The sequence below is a fragment of the Mustela erminea genome, chromosome 9 (assembly GCF_009829155.1).
Source record: "Mustela erminea isolate mMusErm1 chromosome 9, mMusErm1.Pri, whole genome shotgun sequence".
NCBI lineage: Eukaryota > Metazoa > Chordata > Mammalia > Carnivora > Mustelidae > Mustela > Mustela erminea.
Window position 1 is genome coordinate 101745778 of NC_045622.1, and position 19991 is coordinate 101765768.

Consider the following 19991-nt stretch of genomic DNA (forward strand, 5'->3'; position numbering starts at 1 on the left):
GATTATGCTGAGTGAAATAAGTCAAGCAGAGATAGTAAATTATCATATGGTTTCACTTACTTGTGGAGCATAAGGAATAACATAGAGGACATTAGGAGAAGCAAGGGAAGGTGAATTGGGGGAAATCGGAGTGGGAGATGAACCATGAGAGACTGCTGACTCTGAGAAACAAACTGAGGGTTTTGGAGGGAAAGGGGGTGGGGGATGGGTGATCCTGGTGGTGGGTATTAAGGAGGGCATGTATTGCATGGAACACTGGGTGTGGTGCATGAACAATTAATCTTGCAACACTGAAAAAATAAAATAAGATTTTTTAAAAAGTTGACCAAAAATAAAAAACAACTGGAAACAAAGATCATATTTTAAAGATAAGAAAATAGGCAGAAGAAAGTGAGTTGACCTGCCTTAAGTCTCATAACTACTCAGGGAAGAGTCAAAACTAGAACTCCTGTCTTCTTATATATGCTCCCTGATTTTTCATTGAATGCATGTCCACAAATGTGTTCTGCACACTAGTCTCATGGACTATTTTGTGATGAATTAGGTTATATGTGATTGACTAAGTTGAGTTTTGAGAATTGAGTTTTGAGTGTATACCTTACAACCCTCCTGGAGATTTATACTATACCGAAGGCTCTGAGAAGTTGTCTAGTGAAGACATTTTGCTTCAGTGAGCTCAGACTTGTCCCAAATTATTTGGACGTGGCACCCTCCTATGAACACCTCACTGAATATCAGTTTTGGCAAAACAAACTTTGAGCAGAGCTGACCTAGAGTAATCTAGATCGAATAAAGGAATCAGTAATAACTCTCTTCAGAGCTGTAAAAGCTAGACTGTAGGTACTGTCTGCACTTGTTATCATCTAAGGTACAAACGATTTGTAATCTATGTAGTAACATAGATTAGAATCAAGATATGTGTTATGCTTGTGATTTACAAGGGGTTAGGGCCTCGTCTCCAAGACCAGAGCGACATGGAGAAGCCCCAACCCTTCAGAGGTTGGAATAGGAGGCAGACCTAAACTGAATCATCACATCTATGCCATGAACTCCAGACAGAATCATACATCTGATTACGGGGATAAAAGGAAGTCAGATGTCCAGCACATCAAAGGGAGGAACCGTTTCCTACTGATGAGCTTTCTTAGGGCACCTTTCATATCCTTGTTCCTCAGGCTATAGATGAAGGGGTTCATCATGGGTGTCACCACTGTGAATAGCACGGCACCAATCTTATCTCCATCATCTGGGTGAGTGGATGAGGGGAAGAAGTAAACCCCTATAATGGTCCCGTAAAAGAGTAATACAACTGTCAGGTGAGAACCGCAGGTGGAGAAGACTTTCCACTTTCCCTCTGTGGATGAGATTCTTAGGACAGCCCTGACAATGCAGATGGTGGAGAAGAGGATGAGGGCAAAGGGGACAGTGACAACTGATGCGCCCACGATAAACATTACGAGTTCATTGATCGTTGTGTCTGAGCAGGACAGTTTGAGCAGAGGAGCCAAGTCACAGAAGAAGTGTGGGAGAGTGTTGCTGTCACAGAAGAGCAAAGGGAGGAGCAGAAGGGTGTGTGTTAGGGCAACAGTGTTACTCAGGGCCCATGGAATAACCGTGAGCAAAATGCAGAGCCTGGGTTGCATGATGGTCACATAGTTGAGAGGGTGGCAGATAGCCACAAAACGGTCATAGGCCATGACTCCCAATAGGAAATTGTCAATAACAACAAAGACAATAGAAAAGTACATCTGTGTGATGCAGCTCTCATAGGAGATGGATTGAGTCTTGCTCTGAATATTCATCAGCATCTTGGGGACTGAGGTGGATATGGAGGAAATATCAGCAAAGGACAGATTGGCAAGGAAGAGATACATTGGGGTGTGAAGGTAAGAATCCAAGCTGATGGCCAGGATGATGAGCCCATTCCCAACCACAGTGACCAGGTACATACTCAGGAAAAGCACAAAGAGGAGCTTCTGCTGCTCAGCCTGGTTGGAGAGTCCCAGAAGGAGAAACCCAGAGATGGTGGTCTGATTTCCTTGATGCATATCTCTGCTGATCTGGAGAAAGGAACACAAGGTCTTCACGCCCCCAAAGAAAAGCCAGTACAGTACCATTTGGCTAGAGCCATTGCAAGGAGGTAGAGAAAAATTACTCAATATGTCAGCAGGGCAGAGACTCAGGAAATGCCCTAGGAGGGAAAGACAGAGCCGCCATGATAGACACTTGTCAATGAACATGTTTTAAACTTGGATATGACTCTGAAAGTGATGTTTATAGTTGGTTCCAAACATAATTAAATGCCTTAAACTGAAGACGACAGGCGAGGTGTACTCCATCTTCTAAAGATGCTAGATACACCCGAAAGGAACTATTTAAAGTGAACAAAATGGCTCTACACCCTTTCCCAGTATTCACCTTCATTTTGAAATCTAAGAAGACAGAAATGGGCAGAGTCACTGAGTGAAGTGTTTGGGAAGGAGACATGAGCAGGAGTTAGGAGCACTTACTGAAATACACTGCCATGTGGGTGCTCCTGCCCACTCCTGTTAGGGGGAGGACACCAGAAGAGCTGCTCTTGGACAACGTGTATAGGAAGGGAAACCAGACTTTTGCTTTACTGGTGGCAAGATATTAGATGAATGGAGTAAGTTTAGGGGGCTTTTAAGAACTTAAAAGATTTGGGTTTGTGTCCCATTTTTAAAGGTGGTGGGGGCTCACTAGATTAGCCCCCTGTGGCAGGAGTGGAGGTAATTCTGTACCCTCATCATGACATGACATGGATGCTGTTAGGCTTAGGTGACCTTGTTGGGATTCCAACAACAGCAACAACAACAAAAGTAGCCTGTGGGGGGTAGAGAAGGCTATAGCAGGGAGGGCATGCATGGCTTTCTCACAAAAAATGGATCATTAAAATATCAGGGAGAAAATTCATCGTCCTGGAGCAGTAGTCCCAGAAATGAGGCCTCTGAAGAACCCCAAATAGTTTCGTGACAGGCATGGCTGCCACACAGTACTCACCTGCTGCCAGGATTCCATGGCACTAGACTTGAAGACTGTGTCTCTGTACCCATTCCCATTCTTCCTTCCCACTGCACATCCCCAGGCCACCTAAGCTCAGAGGGGAGGGCAGTTGCTTTGAAGCATGTGATATTTAAGTTTTAAATTGGACCAAGTTTTTGAATACCTGGAAGTGAGTCTTCCATACCAAAGTAGAAGTTATTTTTAAAACTAAAAGTGACCAGGAAGCTAGAGTGACCTCCCAAGGGTAACCCAGAGTCAGGGAAGGAAGACTGGGCCAAGTCTGGTTTTCCCTGTGGCTGACTGGAAAAAACAGTGGCCTGAGAGCCGAGGTATTGAGTTCCTTCCGGTCTTTTCGTTCTCCTTGTGTGGCCTCCTCTCACTCTTTCTCTCTCTTCAGTTTCTAAAAGGTTAGAGATAGCCATATACCAAATAACTTTTCTTTCCATGAAGAGGCCAAAACCCAGGAATCCTCCTTCTCTGGTATTCTGGAAAACCGAGGGGCAGTGGAGACCAAGCAATAGACCTGAGTAGTCTCTTTGCTCCTGAGAAGCTTAGCTTACGAATCTCAGAGGGGGAAACCTACCTACAGTAGGTAGAGACTCCCACTCAAAGCTACATTGTGATAAGGAACCGGCAGGCATCTATATTTAAACCCCAGGACAAAACACAGACCTGCCTGAGAGGGTCCTGTGATCACTGAGCCCTGGGTTGGTTTGGGCTTGACTAGGACAGTGACAGGCGATGTGTGTGGTTTTGAGTGACAGTTTCTAATTTCACCTTCCTGTGCTACCACCTCTCCCGCCCACCAGGAGTCCCACACTAATTGTTTTGAGTCCCTGAGGCAATAGTCTAGCTGGTTAAGAGCCGCAGTTATGTCTAAAAGGGCTCACCTCTGAAGGATGGCAAGATCTCAGGTAGTTACTGGAATCTAGACCGAGCAGCTTCTAACAGAGCGTTGACAGGGTAGCAGGGAGGAGCCTGAGAGCAGCCCTTATGTATATTTCAGAACCAGACTCTTTTCCCAAGTACAAGTCATGCTTCTGGGCTCTCATGGGGCACTGAGCTCTTTCGATGTCATTTGGGATCATATCCCTGAAGTCTTTTCCTCAAACAGACCGTTGTTTTCACCTTCCAGTCTCAGTGAGGTAAATGGGGAATAGACGGGCATCTCTGCTTTTTTTTGTTTCTGTTTTCAGGTGCCTTTTCCCACTTGTGCTTTTCTCAGTAACTGAGTTTTTGCTGTTCTTCATAATAAGTGAAGTGCTTGCTGTGTGTCTTAGATTTTCATGAGATGGTAAATATATTGAGTTCCTTCTGTTTCCTCCCCAGTGCCTAGTAGAGGGAGAGCACTCAGTGAATACCTCAAGAACTGAGTGAAATTCCTGCACTAGGCTTTGTGATTCCAAAGAGATGCCATCTGCAACAGAAGGGGAGAGCCCATGGCCTCTGTACCCCTTGAATGAATGTCCGTGTGGGAAGGGAATCTCAGGACCCAGGGATTCAGCATTCACTGCTTTTAGCTGTAAATGAATGAAATAAACTCTGGGTTTTAATACTGAGAGGACACATACAGAGGACATGATTTGGGGTGGTTCACAGATATACTGGGAAGGCAGGAAAAAGAGGCCCTGGAATGTCAGGAGGAAGGGATGCTATATATATATATATATATACCCAACCTCAATAGATACATTCCTTCTAATGCTTACATGGGCCCATAATATAGTGCAGGTATTTCTTACCCAAACCAGGAAAATGCAACTCTCCTCAATAGGAAACAATTTAACTGATAAACTAAATGTATAGTTACTCACGACCAATATTTAAAATAGCTGCTCAATGGAGAAGAAAGAGAAGGCAAGGCATTCTATTATCTATCTATCTATCTGGTCATAGATAGACAGGAAATGTGGGTGGAATCATAATCCTTGTTTCTGTACCTTGTCTGTGAGGCATATTTATGAATTTCTTCTTCTACAACTGCTCGATGGTCTGAACGTTTGTGTTCCCCTCAGATTCGTATGTTCAGACCTGACCCCTAGGATGGTGGTATTAGGAGGTGAGGGGGTCTTTGGGAGGTGATTAGGTCATGAGGGAGTCCTCATGAATGAGATTAGTGCTTTCAGAACAGAAACCCCAGAGAGCCCCCTCTTCCCTTCTGCCATGCGAGGACACAGGGAGAAGACAGCCATCGATGAGCTAAGAAGTGGGCTCTCACCAGACAATGAATTTGCCTACACCTTCATCTTGGGGGGTGGGGGGACTTCCAGCCTCTAGAAGTGTGAGAAATAAAGCTCTGTTGTCTATAAGCCTCCCAGTTTATGAAATTTTGTTAAAGCAGCCTGAAATGACTAAGAAAACTACTAGCTCAGCATGTGTCTTCTAGAAAGCAGATCCAGGAGCAAGAATTTTCTCTTTCTCTGAGGGGTATGGATATTTAGTTGTCCTGACCTTTCAGGCTCTGGTTGTCATGATTGCTTCTCTAGAGTTCAGAATTACCCCGGTTCAAGGTTTTGGGCAATGGAAGCCCATTCCTCTACCATGCTGGGGAGGTAGAAACCGAGGGTTAGCCCTATTGAAAAAGAAGGACTTGAGAAAATCGCCTAAGCTTCTGACTACTTTTTATCTCTTCAGAGTTTATTAACAAAACATTACTTGGGCTTGACTCCATATCCTGTTCCTGTTCTGGTCTAAGTATTATGGGGAAATCATGAGGGCTAACACTCAGGTTCTACTGTCCACAGTTCACAGTTGACTTGTAGATATAAGAGGTGAACAAGAAGCAAGAGGCTAAAGTTACCAATGGCAGATGGAGACAAGTACAGTGGTTGCTGTCGGATATCAAGCATGCTTTAGGAAAATGCTGCAGGTATTCAGGGGAGAGAGAGTTACCTCTACACTGGGGTATTAAGTAAATATTTCATGGCAGGTGTAAACTAGAGGCATTCTTTTAACATGGGTAGTGTTACATAGGTGGGGAGACATGGAAAGAGGGATTCTGAAGCAGGGGGAGGGTATGAGCAGAGGCCACATGGCGGGACCATGCATGGCATGTTCTGAGTTCAGTAAAGAAACCAGTGTTGCTGAGATGGAAGCTCTGAAAAAGAAATAAATAAAGTTGAAAAGTTGTAACTTGGGAAATGTGCTTCTTTTGCATTTACCATTTCCTTGCCTGTCATTTCTTGTCACTCATAAATTATATGGTGTGGAGTTGTTCCATGAACACAGTCATGGAATCTAGCACTGGAGGGCACCACAAAGCTCAACTAAAACATCACTCATTGTACAAATGAGTAAATTGAGGGACGGGTGACTTGTTAGCATCATTGGATTAGTTTTGGCTCAGAACCAAAAGTAGTGTCACATGAACTGGTTTCCAGTCCAGTTATGCTCTTGGAGGCTGATGTGGTAGAAACAGCAGGGACTTTGAAGTGAGACAGACCTGGCTTGCAAGTCCATCTCCACCACCCAGTGGATATTGACCTTGGGCGTGTCACTTAAGCTGTAAGAGCCCCTATTTGCATACCAAAAAAACTGGCAATCATCCCTAGGACACATTTAACAGCTCAACAGACATTAGGTAATTTTCTTTTATTTACTTGGGAAGTGTCAGCCACCTTGGAAATATAATTTAAGAACTCCACACTCCCAGCCTCTCTTTGAGGTTCGAGATTGTTGGGTCCCCCAAAATTGGGTATCCCAATAATGGGTCCATGATTAAAGGAGCGAGACTGATACAAAGCGAAGATCAAGCAAAGTTTTATTTCACTCCAAGCATCAGGAATCATACCGACCGTCAAACAGACTGGTCGGGGCCGCCCCTCCAGAGAGGAGGACCCCTCCCTGCCTTCCAGATGAACTTTTATAGAGCAAAGGCCATGTGGTTGGGCCTGGCCACACACAGGTGGCCAATGAGATTGTAACACACACACAGGAAACTCCACAGTGAGGCTAGGTGACAAATTGAATTACAATTTACCCTAGTAGACATTTGAACCAGCCTATCACACCTTAGTAAGGATTGGCGCCAAAAGGCTCCCAAAGGGCAGGTGCCCCTACTCCTTGGTTGCTAGGAGACAGTATGTGCCACCACTGATTGAATACCTCCACCTGGCCTGACCCACCCTTGTACTTGGACTTTGTTACCTGGGACTGGTTTCCCGGACTTGCTTTTAAGTAAGTTAAAGGCCTTGCCCTGGCCGGGGGGTGGGGGGGGTGGGGGGGTGGGCAAGGTCAATTTAAGCTTTACCGCAAAATGGCAGTTCAACCGGAGTGGGGCTGCTCTGGCTGAATAGGCCCTTACAAGATAAACACTGATAAAATCACCAAGGACTCAGATAACAAAATGTCTCCAGTATGGTCAGGTTGAGACAGATGTGTGTTAGCCTCTGGCCAGTGGGGCATGGAGTGCTGAAGAATTGGAATATGGGGTGAGAGAACCCTTCTAATGAAGTGCCCTTTCATGTGTCCAGCATAAGAGACCCAGAAACAGGAGTACAGAGAAGACATTAGAATCAAATTCATAATGGATAGAGAAATTGGATTAACAATACTTATACAATTAAATATGATTCAGGTATTAAAAAGAACAAATTGCTAAAATACATGACCACCTGTGTGAATCTCAAAAACATTATGTTAAGTGACAGAAGCCAGACACAAAAGAAAACATAGTATGTGAGTTCCATTCATATGAAATTCCTGTATGGGCACAGCTAATCTATGGGAATAGAAGTCAGAGCAGTGGTTGATTGGGCAGGGAGGGGAGATGATTGGAAAGGGGAACAAGAGAAATTTCTGGGGTGATGAAAATATTTTATTATTGAATACAATTGCCCAAAGACATCAAACTGAACCATTTGAAATCTATGTATTTTCTTGTATGTTCCTTACATTTTGATTAAAATATATAAAAACAAAGTAAACTCACCACATTTTCCTTTTTTGCTTTAAGTGTTATTTGAATTATGATCACATCAGAGTTAATGGAAAAATCATTTCTTGCCTTGTCTTTTCTTCCAGATAAGCAGACGGTGAGATGTTAAATCTTTGCTGGGATCTGGAAGCAGTAGCTGGGAGGCAGAGTGAAGCCAAGGATGCTTCTACATATGGTAACATCCAGAGGGAAGCCGTCATCCTCCAAGATGATCTAATAGATAGTCCACAGAGGACAAGAGTCGAGAGACCAGATATCTGGCAGTTTCTCAGAAAGAGGATGACCCAGGATAGAACAAGCCAGTGGGCACTTATGTATAGCCACAGAGATTTTCTGGAGGTTTATGCCCTCATCTGTGCAGGTGGGATGGAGTCTTAGACGTTTTGGAACCAGAGTTTCTAAAAGCTCCTTGGTAATAGGAAAAAAATATAAGCCCCTCTTTGAGAATACACACAAGAAATTACCGAAACTTACACTGAGGAATTCTGAAGCAGGGGGGAATATGGTACACAATGGTCTTCTTGCATATTATTCTCCTCTACAATACTCCTCTGGAATTTCTATATTCTAGAAAAAAAAAAGATTGACTTATAATTGTGTGTTTCTGTTGTGTTAGATTCCTTGAAAGCAGGTATCCTGTGTTTTGTATATGAATTTAAGCATATAGCCCAGTGTCAGGTACAAAATATGGTCCCTTCCTCATCCCCAGGTCACCATCCCTCTACACTCTCTTTATCCCAAATCCCTGCCCCCTCACCACCTTCCTCCTTATTTCCATGGCATTTGCCTATTTTGTCTCTTTCTCCCTCATGAACATTAGATCCATGGAGTCAGAGACTTTCGCAAATAATAGATTCTTTCTAAATATTTGTTTAAGAATGAGTAAATGATCATGATAGATACTTATTGAAGGAATTGTTGTATGATGACATCAAGGTGCCTTTCTAAAACAGTTTCATGAAGATCACCAAGTATGTATTTTGTGGTCTTTGGGGATGGTTACACAACATTGTACGCCTTCTCTGTTGAAGAGCTTCTTTTTTCCAATGCTATAAGCACCATGTCTTTTCCTTCTTATGAGAGCTGGATTGAAAACCAAAAGAAGCAACTAGGACAATCTCATATTGGAGTTGTGGGCAAAGAGAGGCTCAAACAATAATCACCATCACCTTTCAAGCTTCTACTTATTTTCACTAGAATTCAAAATTTTATTATGTGGTTTTCAAAGTAACTACTGGGAGAGGAAGAAACAGAGAGAGAAAGGAGAGAAAGAGACAGAGGAAAGGGAATATGGACATCATTATGAAAATGTCTGTTGCAATGCTTGACGTGTGATACGGCAGGTTATTTCTGACCCATCCAATATCCACAAAGCAAACTACCTGCCCAGGGTGTGTTGTTGCATCATCTCTCTCCCTCCATCCTCTTACTGCCCTCTCTCCATCTACGTTCATTAGTTGTATGTAACCGGACAATACACACATGCACAAACACATACTCCTTATATGGTTTCCTTGGTCTTCAACATGTGGGAAGGAGAAATTGGAACTCCTGTGAATTTTCGGGAATGCACGAAATTAAGCCATGTAAAGAGTATTCTCACTATTTTTTATCTTCTTTATTCTTACTATACGCATCTAAAATTTAATAATTATAAATATTAGATGTATTAATATCTACCAAGTACTGTAGGCTTCAACAAATACCCAAACACTGGAAAATGCCTGTGCACATTACTGGGTGGTTTCTGAATAAAGAAACATTTGGATTTCCTATTAACACTAACAGCACTGTGCAGAATCACAGGTCAAAACCACCAATCTAAGGACTTATTTGCTTCCAAAATGTGTTATTTCTTGGAACATCACTCATAGGATTTGTATAAAGTTTCCTAGACATATACACTTATGAATATTTATTTTATTTGCAAGGATGACTCGCTGTTAGCAGCAGACAGGGCCATGAACTCACACATGGAAAGAGTCACCATCAAGACTGACTGATCCGGTCATGACCCTTTCTTGCCCGGTGCTTCCTGTCCTCATTCCTGAAATGTAAACTTAACCTCTGACTCTGCATGCCGTATTTCCTGCTCTTGCTTTCCACTTGACCTGAGTGGATTCCTCTAAACCAGTAGCCTCTCTGCGTGGCTTATCATGCTTTAGTTCTTGGAGGAGCGTTATGATACCTTTTCCCAATTTTCCTAATTTCTAACCTATCTTTTCTCAGAATTGGGGTTTAAAAATAAATAATTGCTTTTGAGAAACGCTGGGAAGGAATTCCTCCATGGAAACACAACTCTCACCACTGTGGCTAACCTTTCCTTTCACGCACCGATTGAGCCATAAGAAAGGGGTTGGAGAAATCCAGTGTGACAACATAGCAGTGATGAAGAGTTTAAGAAGACATAATGATGTTTTTAGTGAAGTTACTTGCAAGCAGTGTCATTTCAGGGAATGGGAGTGATTCCCATTTTGTATTGTATGTAGCACAGTGTTTTTTGTTTTTTGTTTTTAAAGATTTTATTTATTTATTTGATGGACAGAGATCACAAGTAGGCAGAGAGGCAGGCAGAGAGAAAGGGGGGAAGCAGGTGCCCCGCTGAGCAGAGAGCCTGATGCAGGGCTCAATCCCAGGACCCTGAGATCATGACCTGAGCTGAAGGCAGAGGCTTTAACCCATTGAGCCATCCAGGCACCCCGTAGCACGTGTTTAAGTAAAAAAACAAAACAAAACAACAACAACAAAAACTTCCATTCAGCTAAAATATGTCCAGGAAGGTAACCGGGGGAGCCCAGAAATTCAGTGGATAGGACTCATCACCACTCTTCCTGATAGAGTAACAGTTCACCTTCTTTTTTGATTCTAGGTTAATTTTCTCTATGATTTGTGACATCAAATAAAAATGAAAGGAGGTCGGGAAACATAGTTGGAAACTTTCCTCGTGTTTGCATTCTGGACAATGCCTTGCACAGTGTGTACATATAATTGATTCATTCTGTACTGATGTGGCTTTGACTGCATAGGTTGATAAGCGACCTGCCAACCAGAGAGTTTTGCTCCCTTCCTCCAGCATTCAGTTGGAAGCAAAGGCATTTCTAATACATTGTTAAACCCATGACCGTTTTCAGGATAATGAACACTTTGTAGGCCTTCTCGTTATCCCCATGTGAAATCAGTGTAAAAAGTTAAAAGCATCAGGGCACCTGGGTGGCTCAGTCCATTAAGTGACTGACTTCAGCACAGGTCATGATCTCGGGGTCCTGGGATCCACCCCCACACGGGGCTCAGTACTCAGTGGGGAGTCTACTTCTCCCTCACCCTTCACCCCTCTCCCTGCCTGTGCTCTGTCTCTCCAATAAATAAATAAAGCCTTAAAAAAGTTGAAAGCAACAAAAGCAGTAGTTTTGAAGAGAAGAAGTAATGAAAACATAAAGTGCATACCTAGGAAAAATGTGAAGGTTGGAGGATTGTGTTGTGATGGGAATTTACAGGCCAAATGAATTTATATGAGCCTCAGATTCCTTTCAGAAATTATCATTTTTCGGCTTATGAGGGTAACACAGCCTCATTTTACAACACATGGAAAAATGAAGAGATTAATAAAGAAGAAACAATTATCCATAGTTCTACAGATCATGGATGAGAACCATGAACTTTCTGGTGTACTACTATTCATTATTCCACACATGTATTTTTACAGCAGTGGGCTCCTGTTGTAAGTGGAGGTTTATACCTAGCTCTTATCACTTACTGTTAAAATCACTTATCACTTACTGTTAAACTGTTAAATGTAGCCCCTTCTTATTAAATATTAATTTAAATACGATTTTAAGTACGGTTGTATTCATGTGTCCAACGTTGGAAGTGAGATTTTAATACCTTTTCATTTTATAAATACAAGGAGCAGCCTTAAAGTTCCAGTTTCGTTAGACTTAATTTTTTGAGGTTACAATTTTTAGAACAAGAATTATTGAATCCATGAAAAGAGACACTTTTAGGCTTTTGGTATACTTAGCCTTATGGCATTTTGAAAAGTTATACCGGGTCCTTGATCAGTTTTATATCCACTGGCGACACGCTCACTCTTCTGAGGTTGCTAACTAAAGTCAGCTTCAGGGGCTGGATCCAGACCCTTGCCAGGCAGGTTATGTCCTCCCCCAGCTGTTCTGGTAACAGGTAATTTCTGGTAACTGGGAACAGGTAATTTCTGGTTAAGCCCTGTCCTCGTAGCCCTCTTCACCGCACTGTTCCTCAAGGTGTAAGTGAGAAGGTTGGGCAGCGTGATGTCAGCTGTGCAAAGCGCAGAGGTTCTACAGAGTATTGGCCTGCGGGCCGGGCGCAGGTGCAGGAGGATGGAACCACCACCTGCCAGCGGGACCTGCTGCGGTGGCAGGACCAGTAGCGCCACCTGCTGAGCGGGTCTGCAAACAGCAGCCGTTCAGAAGGCGCGGGGAGAGGTGAGGCAGGAGAGCAAAGCTGCCTGCAAGCCCACAGTCTGGATGGTTTCTACAGATGCAGCTTCCATCCCTCAGCATGGCTGGCGCACTGTGCTCAGTCAATCAGTGCCAAGTCCTGACCGTTTTCTGGCACCGCGGAGTGAAAGGCAATGAAGGCATCCCGCTGGGAGGTTTGGAATGAAGGAAATGGATGCATTAAATAAGCTCCCGTTTGCCATGCACTCGTGTCTAAATCAACAATAAAATACATTGCTCTTAGATCTACGCCTCTGTGAAGGGATCTTAGTGTCATTGCCCCGCCAGGACGCAGGGCGTCTGCAGGTATGAGGCTGAGGGAGCACTTGCCGTGACTGGGCTGTGAACCTTGAAAGCAGGGCCAGCAGACTCGAGCGCCCGCCTTGCCCGCTTTGTCTGAATTTTCCAATCTTACTCAAAGCACTTCAAGGCAATGAGCTCTGACTGGGGACACAGGGACAAACATGGAAAAAAGAACGGCCAACTGCAAAGTGTGGGAAAGTAAGTATTGTAATTCCGTGTTCGTTGTTTGGAGTTCATGGTCATGGCAACTGACAGACACCCACCCCAGGCCCCTCAAGCCTCAGCTGGCCTCAGAGGCTGCTTTCCCGAGGACCGCATTCCTCAGGGCACCTTTGACATCCTTGTTCCTAAGGGTGTAAATCAGCGGGTTGAGGAGTGGGGTGACGAAGGTGTAGACCAGGGCGATGTGGCGGTCCTCGTCCTCGGAGGTGCTGGAGCGGGGGCGCAGGTAGACCAGGCTGCAACAACCGTACTGCAGCAGGACCACGGTGAGGTGCGAGGAGCAGGTGGAGAAGGCCCGGCGGCGGCCCTCGGCGGAGCGGATGCGCAGGATGGCCGAGGCGATGAACACGTAGGAGACACAGATAAGCAGGAAAGGGACGGTCAGCACCAGGATGCCCACCACGTAGAGGACGGCCTGGTGCACGCGGATGTCAGCGCAGGCCAGGCGCAGGACTGGGGGCACGTCGCAGAGGAAGTGGTTGATTTCCCGGCGGTGTCCACAGAAGGGCAGCGTGAAGATTAAGGCTGTGAGCTGCAGGGAGAGGAGGAGGGCCAGGCCCACGGCGCACACCACCATCTGGACGCACAGCCTCTGGGTCATGATGAGGGTGTAGTGCAGGGGGTGGCAGATGGCCACATAGCGATCGTATGCCATGACCGCCAAGAGAAAACAGTCAGTGCTGCCAAGGGTGACGAAAAAGAACATTTGCGCCCCACAGCCAGCCAGTGGAATGGGCTTCCGGGCCCCCCAAATGTTGGAAAGCATCAAAGGCACCACCACCGACGTGTAGCAGATTTCTAGGAAAGACAGGTTGCACAAGAAGAAGTACATCGGGGTGCGGAGCGAGCTGTGTGTGCACACCACCCAGATGATGGCTGTGTTGCCGCAGAGGATGAGCAAGTAGAGGAGGAGGAAGAGGAGGAAGAGGAGGACCTGGAATTCAGGGACGGTGGTGAACACGCGGAACACGAACTCAGTGGGGCCGGACTGGTTGAGGACGGGGCTCCTAGCAAACATTGTCACCTGCAAAGGACGAGCAGAAAGTGCGAACCTTCCTTTGCCTTTATTGTGGGAAGAAAAGCAAACATTTTAAATTCGATCTTTGATTTAGCATTTCTTTAGTCTCCACTTTCTGATTTCAGTGCTTGGGGTGAATTCACACACTAGAGGCTATGGTATATTTTCCCATGGAGATCTTCTTAAATGGAATAGATACTCATCTGCAGAAGGTTCTGGTGCCCAACACATGCAGATATTCTTGGTGAAGTGTCTTTTTTTACTCTGGTATTTTACATCCAATGGACAAGGGTTAATTCTTTGCTTCTATTTAATCAAAGAGTTGTGTAGTTGTAGATATTTTCAAAGTTAGACGAATGGATGTCTTGTTCACTTTTTGGGTAAGCATTCTTGTTGAACTGTAATATACAGAGAAGTTCACAAATCCTGAGGCTACCACTTGATTTTTTTTTTTTAACACAGTAAATACACTGGTATAACCACGATCAAGATGAACAAATTGAAAAATTTCAGTAACCCTACTAGCATCTCTCCTGTTTCCTGTCTTTCTGCCTCATAAAGGCAAAACTACTCTTTTGACTCTTGTCATGGCAGATTAGTTTATGTTTCAATTCATATGTGTAACTGGCTTCAACATTGTGTCTGCAAAGTTTATTCTTGCTGTTCGATGTACCAAGGCTTTATTCTTTCTGTTGTTTTATAGTATTCCAGTTTATGGCTGAGCTATAATTTATTCATGAGTTCACTTCTCATCCAGTTATTTTGGGTCATATAAAACTGGGCAAGCACCTTTTATTCCAATCCTCCTGATATATACGTTTTATATATTTCCTTTCCTTTGCATATTTTTTCCTAAATTTGCAGTCATCGACCTAAACTTTTGGATTTGGACAGGTTCACATAGAAAGGGACTGTATGGAGTAAGGAAAAATTAAGGTGGAGCTGCCCGAGATAAGAAAAGACAATAAGGGGACAAAAAATGCAATAACAAAATTGAAATAAATATTAGAACCCGAAGTGAATAAGAAAAGAGCCTTAAAAGCATCTGGGAGGCGAAAAGCGTCAATAAATTAAGCTCCTTCAGCTTACTACAACTTTTCAACATAAAACTCAAGAGATGATAAAATAAAGTCTACAGTTTTAAGAAAAACAAATTGGTGTGAAAGAATTCTGTACCCAGGATTTAGTGATTTGTGTTCAAAAGCAACAGACAGACTTTCTCAGACTTACAAGGTATTAGGAAGTATGTCATTCTAAATATAGTGGAAAAAAAATTCCTCAACAAAGACTCCTGGTTGCTGGGCAATTAATCAGCATACATAATCCAGGACTGGGGAAGTCATAATGTAAAAACTTGATTTGAGCATTCAGGGTAAAATACCTATTTAACACTAAAGGATTAATGCAAATATTGTTAAAAGCCAAAAAAATTCCAAAGATAATTCTTGATAACTTACACAATATAAAATGCAAGAAGTAAAATAATCCTGCACATTTAAAACAACGAAGTATATTATCAGGAAATTGATAGGGAAGGATGGGAGAAATAATATAATCATGAAATAATTCCCTCAACCTGTATCAGGAAGGATTCAAGAGCTATTTCCTTTAGCTATGACTGATCAGAGAAATACCTATTCAAACATATATTTCTGAGTGATGATCACCAGTAGAATAACACTACGCATATCCATTCCAAATCCTCTGGTTTAAAAAGTAAATCTCATACAGAGAACAAAAGGCTCAAACGAAGGAAACTGTGAACAAGCATTTAAGATAAAATAGCTTAAATAAGAAAAGTAAATATTTAATTCCTGAAAACAAGTTTAAATGAAGGTTAGGTTCTATTAAAGACAGAGTCTCATATTTACATAATAAATCTTTCAAGAGCACGTACAGTGACGCAGGAAAGCTAGCATTACTTTAGTGTCGCATTGTGTGTTTTGGGATCTGGCCAACGCAAGGAGACGGAAGTTAGACGGGAGTTAGATTTGATCATAACTGAAAACACAATAGAAACGATTGAAAAACTTGGATCAATAAGATATTCATGGGAGTGGCTAGTTCCAAAGGACATGTAGCAGAGGGTCTCTTAACTAATAACCTTCAATGTACTGCTGTGTCAGATTAACCAAGCTCCTCATTCCCTCTGTTCAATGTACTAAATGATGCCCAGGATGTACTGAACATAAGGGACCGGTAGCTCTTTGTACCATGTCTGAGCATTCCTACACCTACGTGCTGAGTTGTATGTCTATATATTGGTGTGGTTTCTCTCAAATGAACTTCTATTACTTATATTACTGTGAACAAGCATTGTTCATTGTGATTATGTAATTTTATTAAGTATTTAAAAAATCTAATAAGTTGTTATAGAAATATAAATGATGAAAATTAACAACTGAATGCTTGATAATTGCAAGCTGCTAAAAATTTTTGTGGAGTAACGTGTGAGTGGGACCACAAAGGAAGACGGGGAGGGAAATTTGGAATAATTTAATATTTGCATTTGACATGGGTCTAAATGTTCACTCTGTCATTACAAAAACTAAAGCTGGCATTAATACGTGATATTTGAGAAGAAAGGCCTTGATTTCAGGTGATACACACTCAAAGCCCTTGGCTTTATATCAAAAGGTTGATGAATAAACACCCACTGGAAGATTTTAAGTTCAAGTAAAATGATTAAGGTAAGTATGTAGTTCATGGTTTGGATGTTAGGGCTCTCTGTTTCTATCAATGTTGGTTACAAAGTACTCTTCCCTTAAAAAGTCACCAAAATGAATGGGTGGATAATAAACAATACAGCAGTGAATATACCTAAGAAGTAACAAACAGGAACTTCTTGAAGAAAACTGCGAAGGTTGGCACCAATATGCCTCGATGGAGAGCACCAACATTTCAGTGTTAATTGGCTTGAAGTACGAAGTGATTTCTGTGTAATTCCCATCAAAATCCCTGGAGGAATAAACAAGAGAATGTTAACAAAATAGAGAGTGCTGCAATAGAATAAAATTTACATCATGAGTTATTAAAATATATCACCAATGATTCTATGTTATAAAATATATCCTATGTTCTATCATAAATAAAAATGGTATTCATAGAACAGTAGAACTGCAGCATACTGGAACACAAGGAACCATTAATACTAGCCAAGTATAACACTCATTGGGTCCAGCATTAATTTATGCACTTTACATTTTTGAAAAATTTAATTTAATATTTTTATGTGTGTTCCAAAATTCATTGTTTATGCACCACACCCAGTGCTCCATGCAATACGTGCCCTCCTTAATACCCACCACCAGGCTTACCCAACTCCCCACCTCCCTCCCCTCCCAAACCCTCAGTTGCACTTTATATTTCTTAATTCATTTCATAATGGGCCTCTAAAAAAGGACTCTTATATCTGCTTTATGGATGAGAAAATTGAGGCACAGAGAGGGTAAGTAACTTGCCCAAAGTCACACCGCTAGCAGCTGTTGGAATAAGAATTTAAACATGATCTGGCTCCAGAGTCTCTCGTCTTAATCACGGTTACACTACCTCTGTCTATTATGTGCATCAGTTTTATCATCTGTAAAATGGATCTGAAAATACACGTACTTACTTCTCAGGTTGTTGTGAGACTCAGATGAATTATTCTGTAAAAGTACTTAGAACAGTCCAGGCACAGAGGACACATTCAATGTATATTCACTGTTGTCATTATTCAAATCAATTAGAGAGGATCAATTTTCTAATATGGACTTATGGCAATGGGCAAATCATTTAAAAAATGAACTTCCTAATGCATTACACATCAAAATTTATTTCTGATGGACTTGAGGGCCAAATAATTTAAAAACAGGAAGAAAACTACAAATGAGTTACAAGCAAATGAACAGAATCCATAAAAATATTACGGATATTTTGACAGAATAAAAAAATAAAAGATCCATGGGTCAAAAGCACAATAAGCAAACTGAATAGGAGATGAAATTTTATATAATCCGCCAAAAATAAACTCCTCCTAAGAAAAACAAATAGAGGATCTGAACAGGCAATTCAAAAAAGCAATATGCTAATAATGAAAATCATGCAAATTCAACTTAATTAATATTCAAATAAATATACAATGAAACAAAATCAGATAGTATTTTCTACTTACAAACTGACAGTGGTGGGAAAAAAGATAATCCCTGCAGTTGTTAAAGTTGTAAGGAGAGACACATCCGCACATATTGCTAGTGGACGTGTAAGGTGCTGGAAGAATTGGTGAAGTGCAATCTGGCAATATGTAAGAAAAGACTTAATAGATGGGTGCACTTTGCTTCAGCAATATAATTTCAAGGAATTTATTCTTATAAACTAGCCACGAATCCATGCATAAAATTATGACAGTTTCCTGTATCATGGTGATACATGGTGATATTTGGTATCAACCAAAATATCAGTAAGAGGAAAATGCTTAAATTAATTGTGGCATATCCATGTGATGGGACAAGCAATCATTTAAAAACGATGTTGCAAAAAGATAATAAGATCAGGAAGGCTTATGAAAACGCAGATCGGAAAAAACCATTACATCATGATTCCATTAAAAAATAATGAAATCTGTTCATAAAAATATAAAAGAACATTTTTGAAAGTATTAATAGCAAATATTGCAGAATGAAAGGGATTGCGAATCTTTCTGTGTATGACTTATGCTTTTTTGTGTTTACAAATTTTGCACTGAGCATGTGCAATTTGGCAATCATATAGTAAATTAACATGTTTCCTTTATTCATTGGTGTTTCAATGTGGTGTTGGGAAGGAAAGCAGGTGGTGTCAATCACATGGAGTTTTGTAGTCAGTTAGATCTGGTTTTGAAATCCAGTCCCCTTGTTTGGTAATTTAATTTTATGTTAATTATGTAAGCTTTGGTTCTCTGATGTGTGCTTTTATGTTAATTATGTAAGCTTTGGTTCTCTGATGGAGGCTTACATGGAATTTATGAACATTAAATGCTTCAAATGTATAATGTGTTTGGGACATAACAAGCGTCCAATGACTGTAACTGCCCTCTTCTCTCTTTTCCCACAATGTTCAGTTTCCCTTGGATATTTACCCTTTGGTTCTTATCTCTTCTGGAGCTGATAGTGAGGTTCCTTTAGAGCTGAGTCTTTTCAGGCCTTGCAGTTGCTGTGCTAAACGAATAATAAAAAGAGTAATAGAGAAAATAGGGAAAAATAAAACAAAATGAAAAAGAGATTTCAGTAAAATATGTTTTTCTTTAAGATTCTATTTTTCTGTTTGTCAGAGAGAGAGACCACAAGCAGGGGGAGCAGCAGGTAGAGAGAGAGGGAGAAACAGGCTCCCCGCTAAGCAAAGAGCCTGACATGGGATTTGATCTCAGGGCCCTGTGATGGTGACCTGAGCCAAAGGCAGACTCTTAACTGACTGAGCCACCCTGGCATCTGTCAGTAAACTAGCTTTAGTTACATATGGTGAAAACCACAGAAGGTAGATCTGGATTCAGGAGAACATTTAAAGATGGCTCTATCTTATTAAGACATGAACATCAAATGGACAGCACTGTACTTAACAGGAACATCGAAGATTTGGTGCAAAACATAATTTGGAGATAAAGCAAGACATGTGGTATGGAGAGTGATGTGTGCCAGGGCAAGTCACTATAGGGTTATTTCCAGGAAGAACTCACACACATACCCAAGGTGGGACTATAGCCTATTGAAAAACCAAACACATCAGAGTTTGTATTTACACATTAGGGTTTGCCTCTCCAGTGTTCACTCTCAAAGGTTTTCCACTCTACTGTTCTCAGAGAACCTCCCAACCCTGTTATGAACACTACTTGTGAATTCACTTGATTTCGGGTGCTTGTCTTCCTTCCTTGGGGAGCTGATACTTAAAGCACTCTACTCTGGGCAGCACCGGTGTGATAAACATTCCAGTCAGGGCCATATTTCTCCAAGGGCAAGAATGTCTGTTTTGTTCACCAGTATATCCCTATCACAACTGATCT

General features: G+C 41.9%; 2 protein-coding genes across 2 annotated transcripts; both read right to left on the reverse strand.

The window, feature by feature from the left end:
• Window positions 1-1073: 1073 nt before the first annotated feature.
• LOC116599957 (olfactory receptor 1S1-like) lies at window positions 1074-2081 on the reverse strand. The gene has a single exon (XM_032359891.1). It carries the CDS (start codon window positions 2046-2048, stop codon window positions 1074-1076), a length of 975 nt encoding a protein of 324 aa, XP_032215782.1. The 5' UTR covers window positions 2049-2081.
• A 10937-nt stretch (window positions 2082-13018) lies between these two features.
• LOC116599958 (olfactory receptor 10Q1) lies at window positions 13019-13978 on the reverse strand. The gene has a single exon (XM_032359893.1). It carries the CDS (start codon window positions 13976-13978, stop codon window positions 13019-13021), a length of 960 nt encoding a protein of 319 aa, XP_032215784.1.
• Window positions 13979-19991: the final 6013 nt, after the last annotated feature.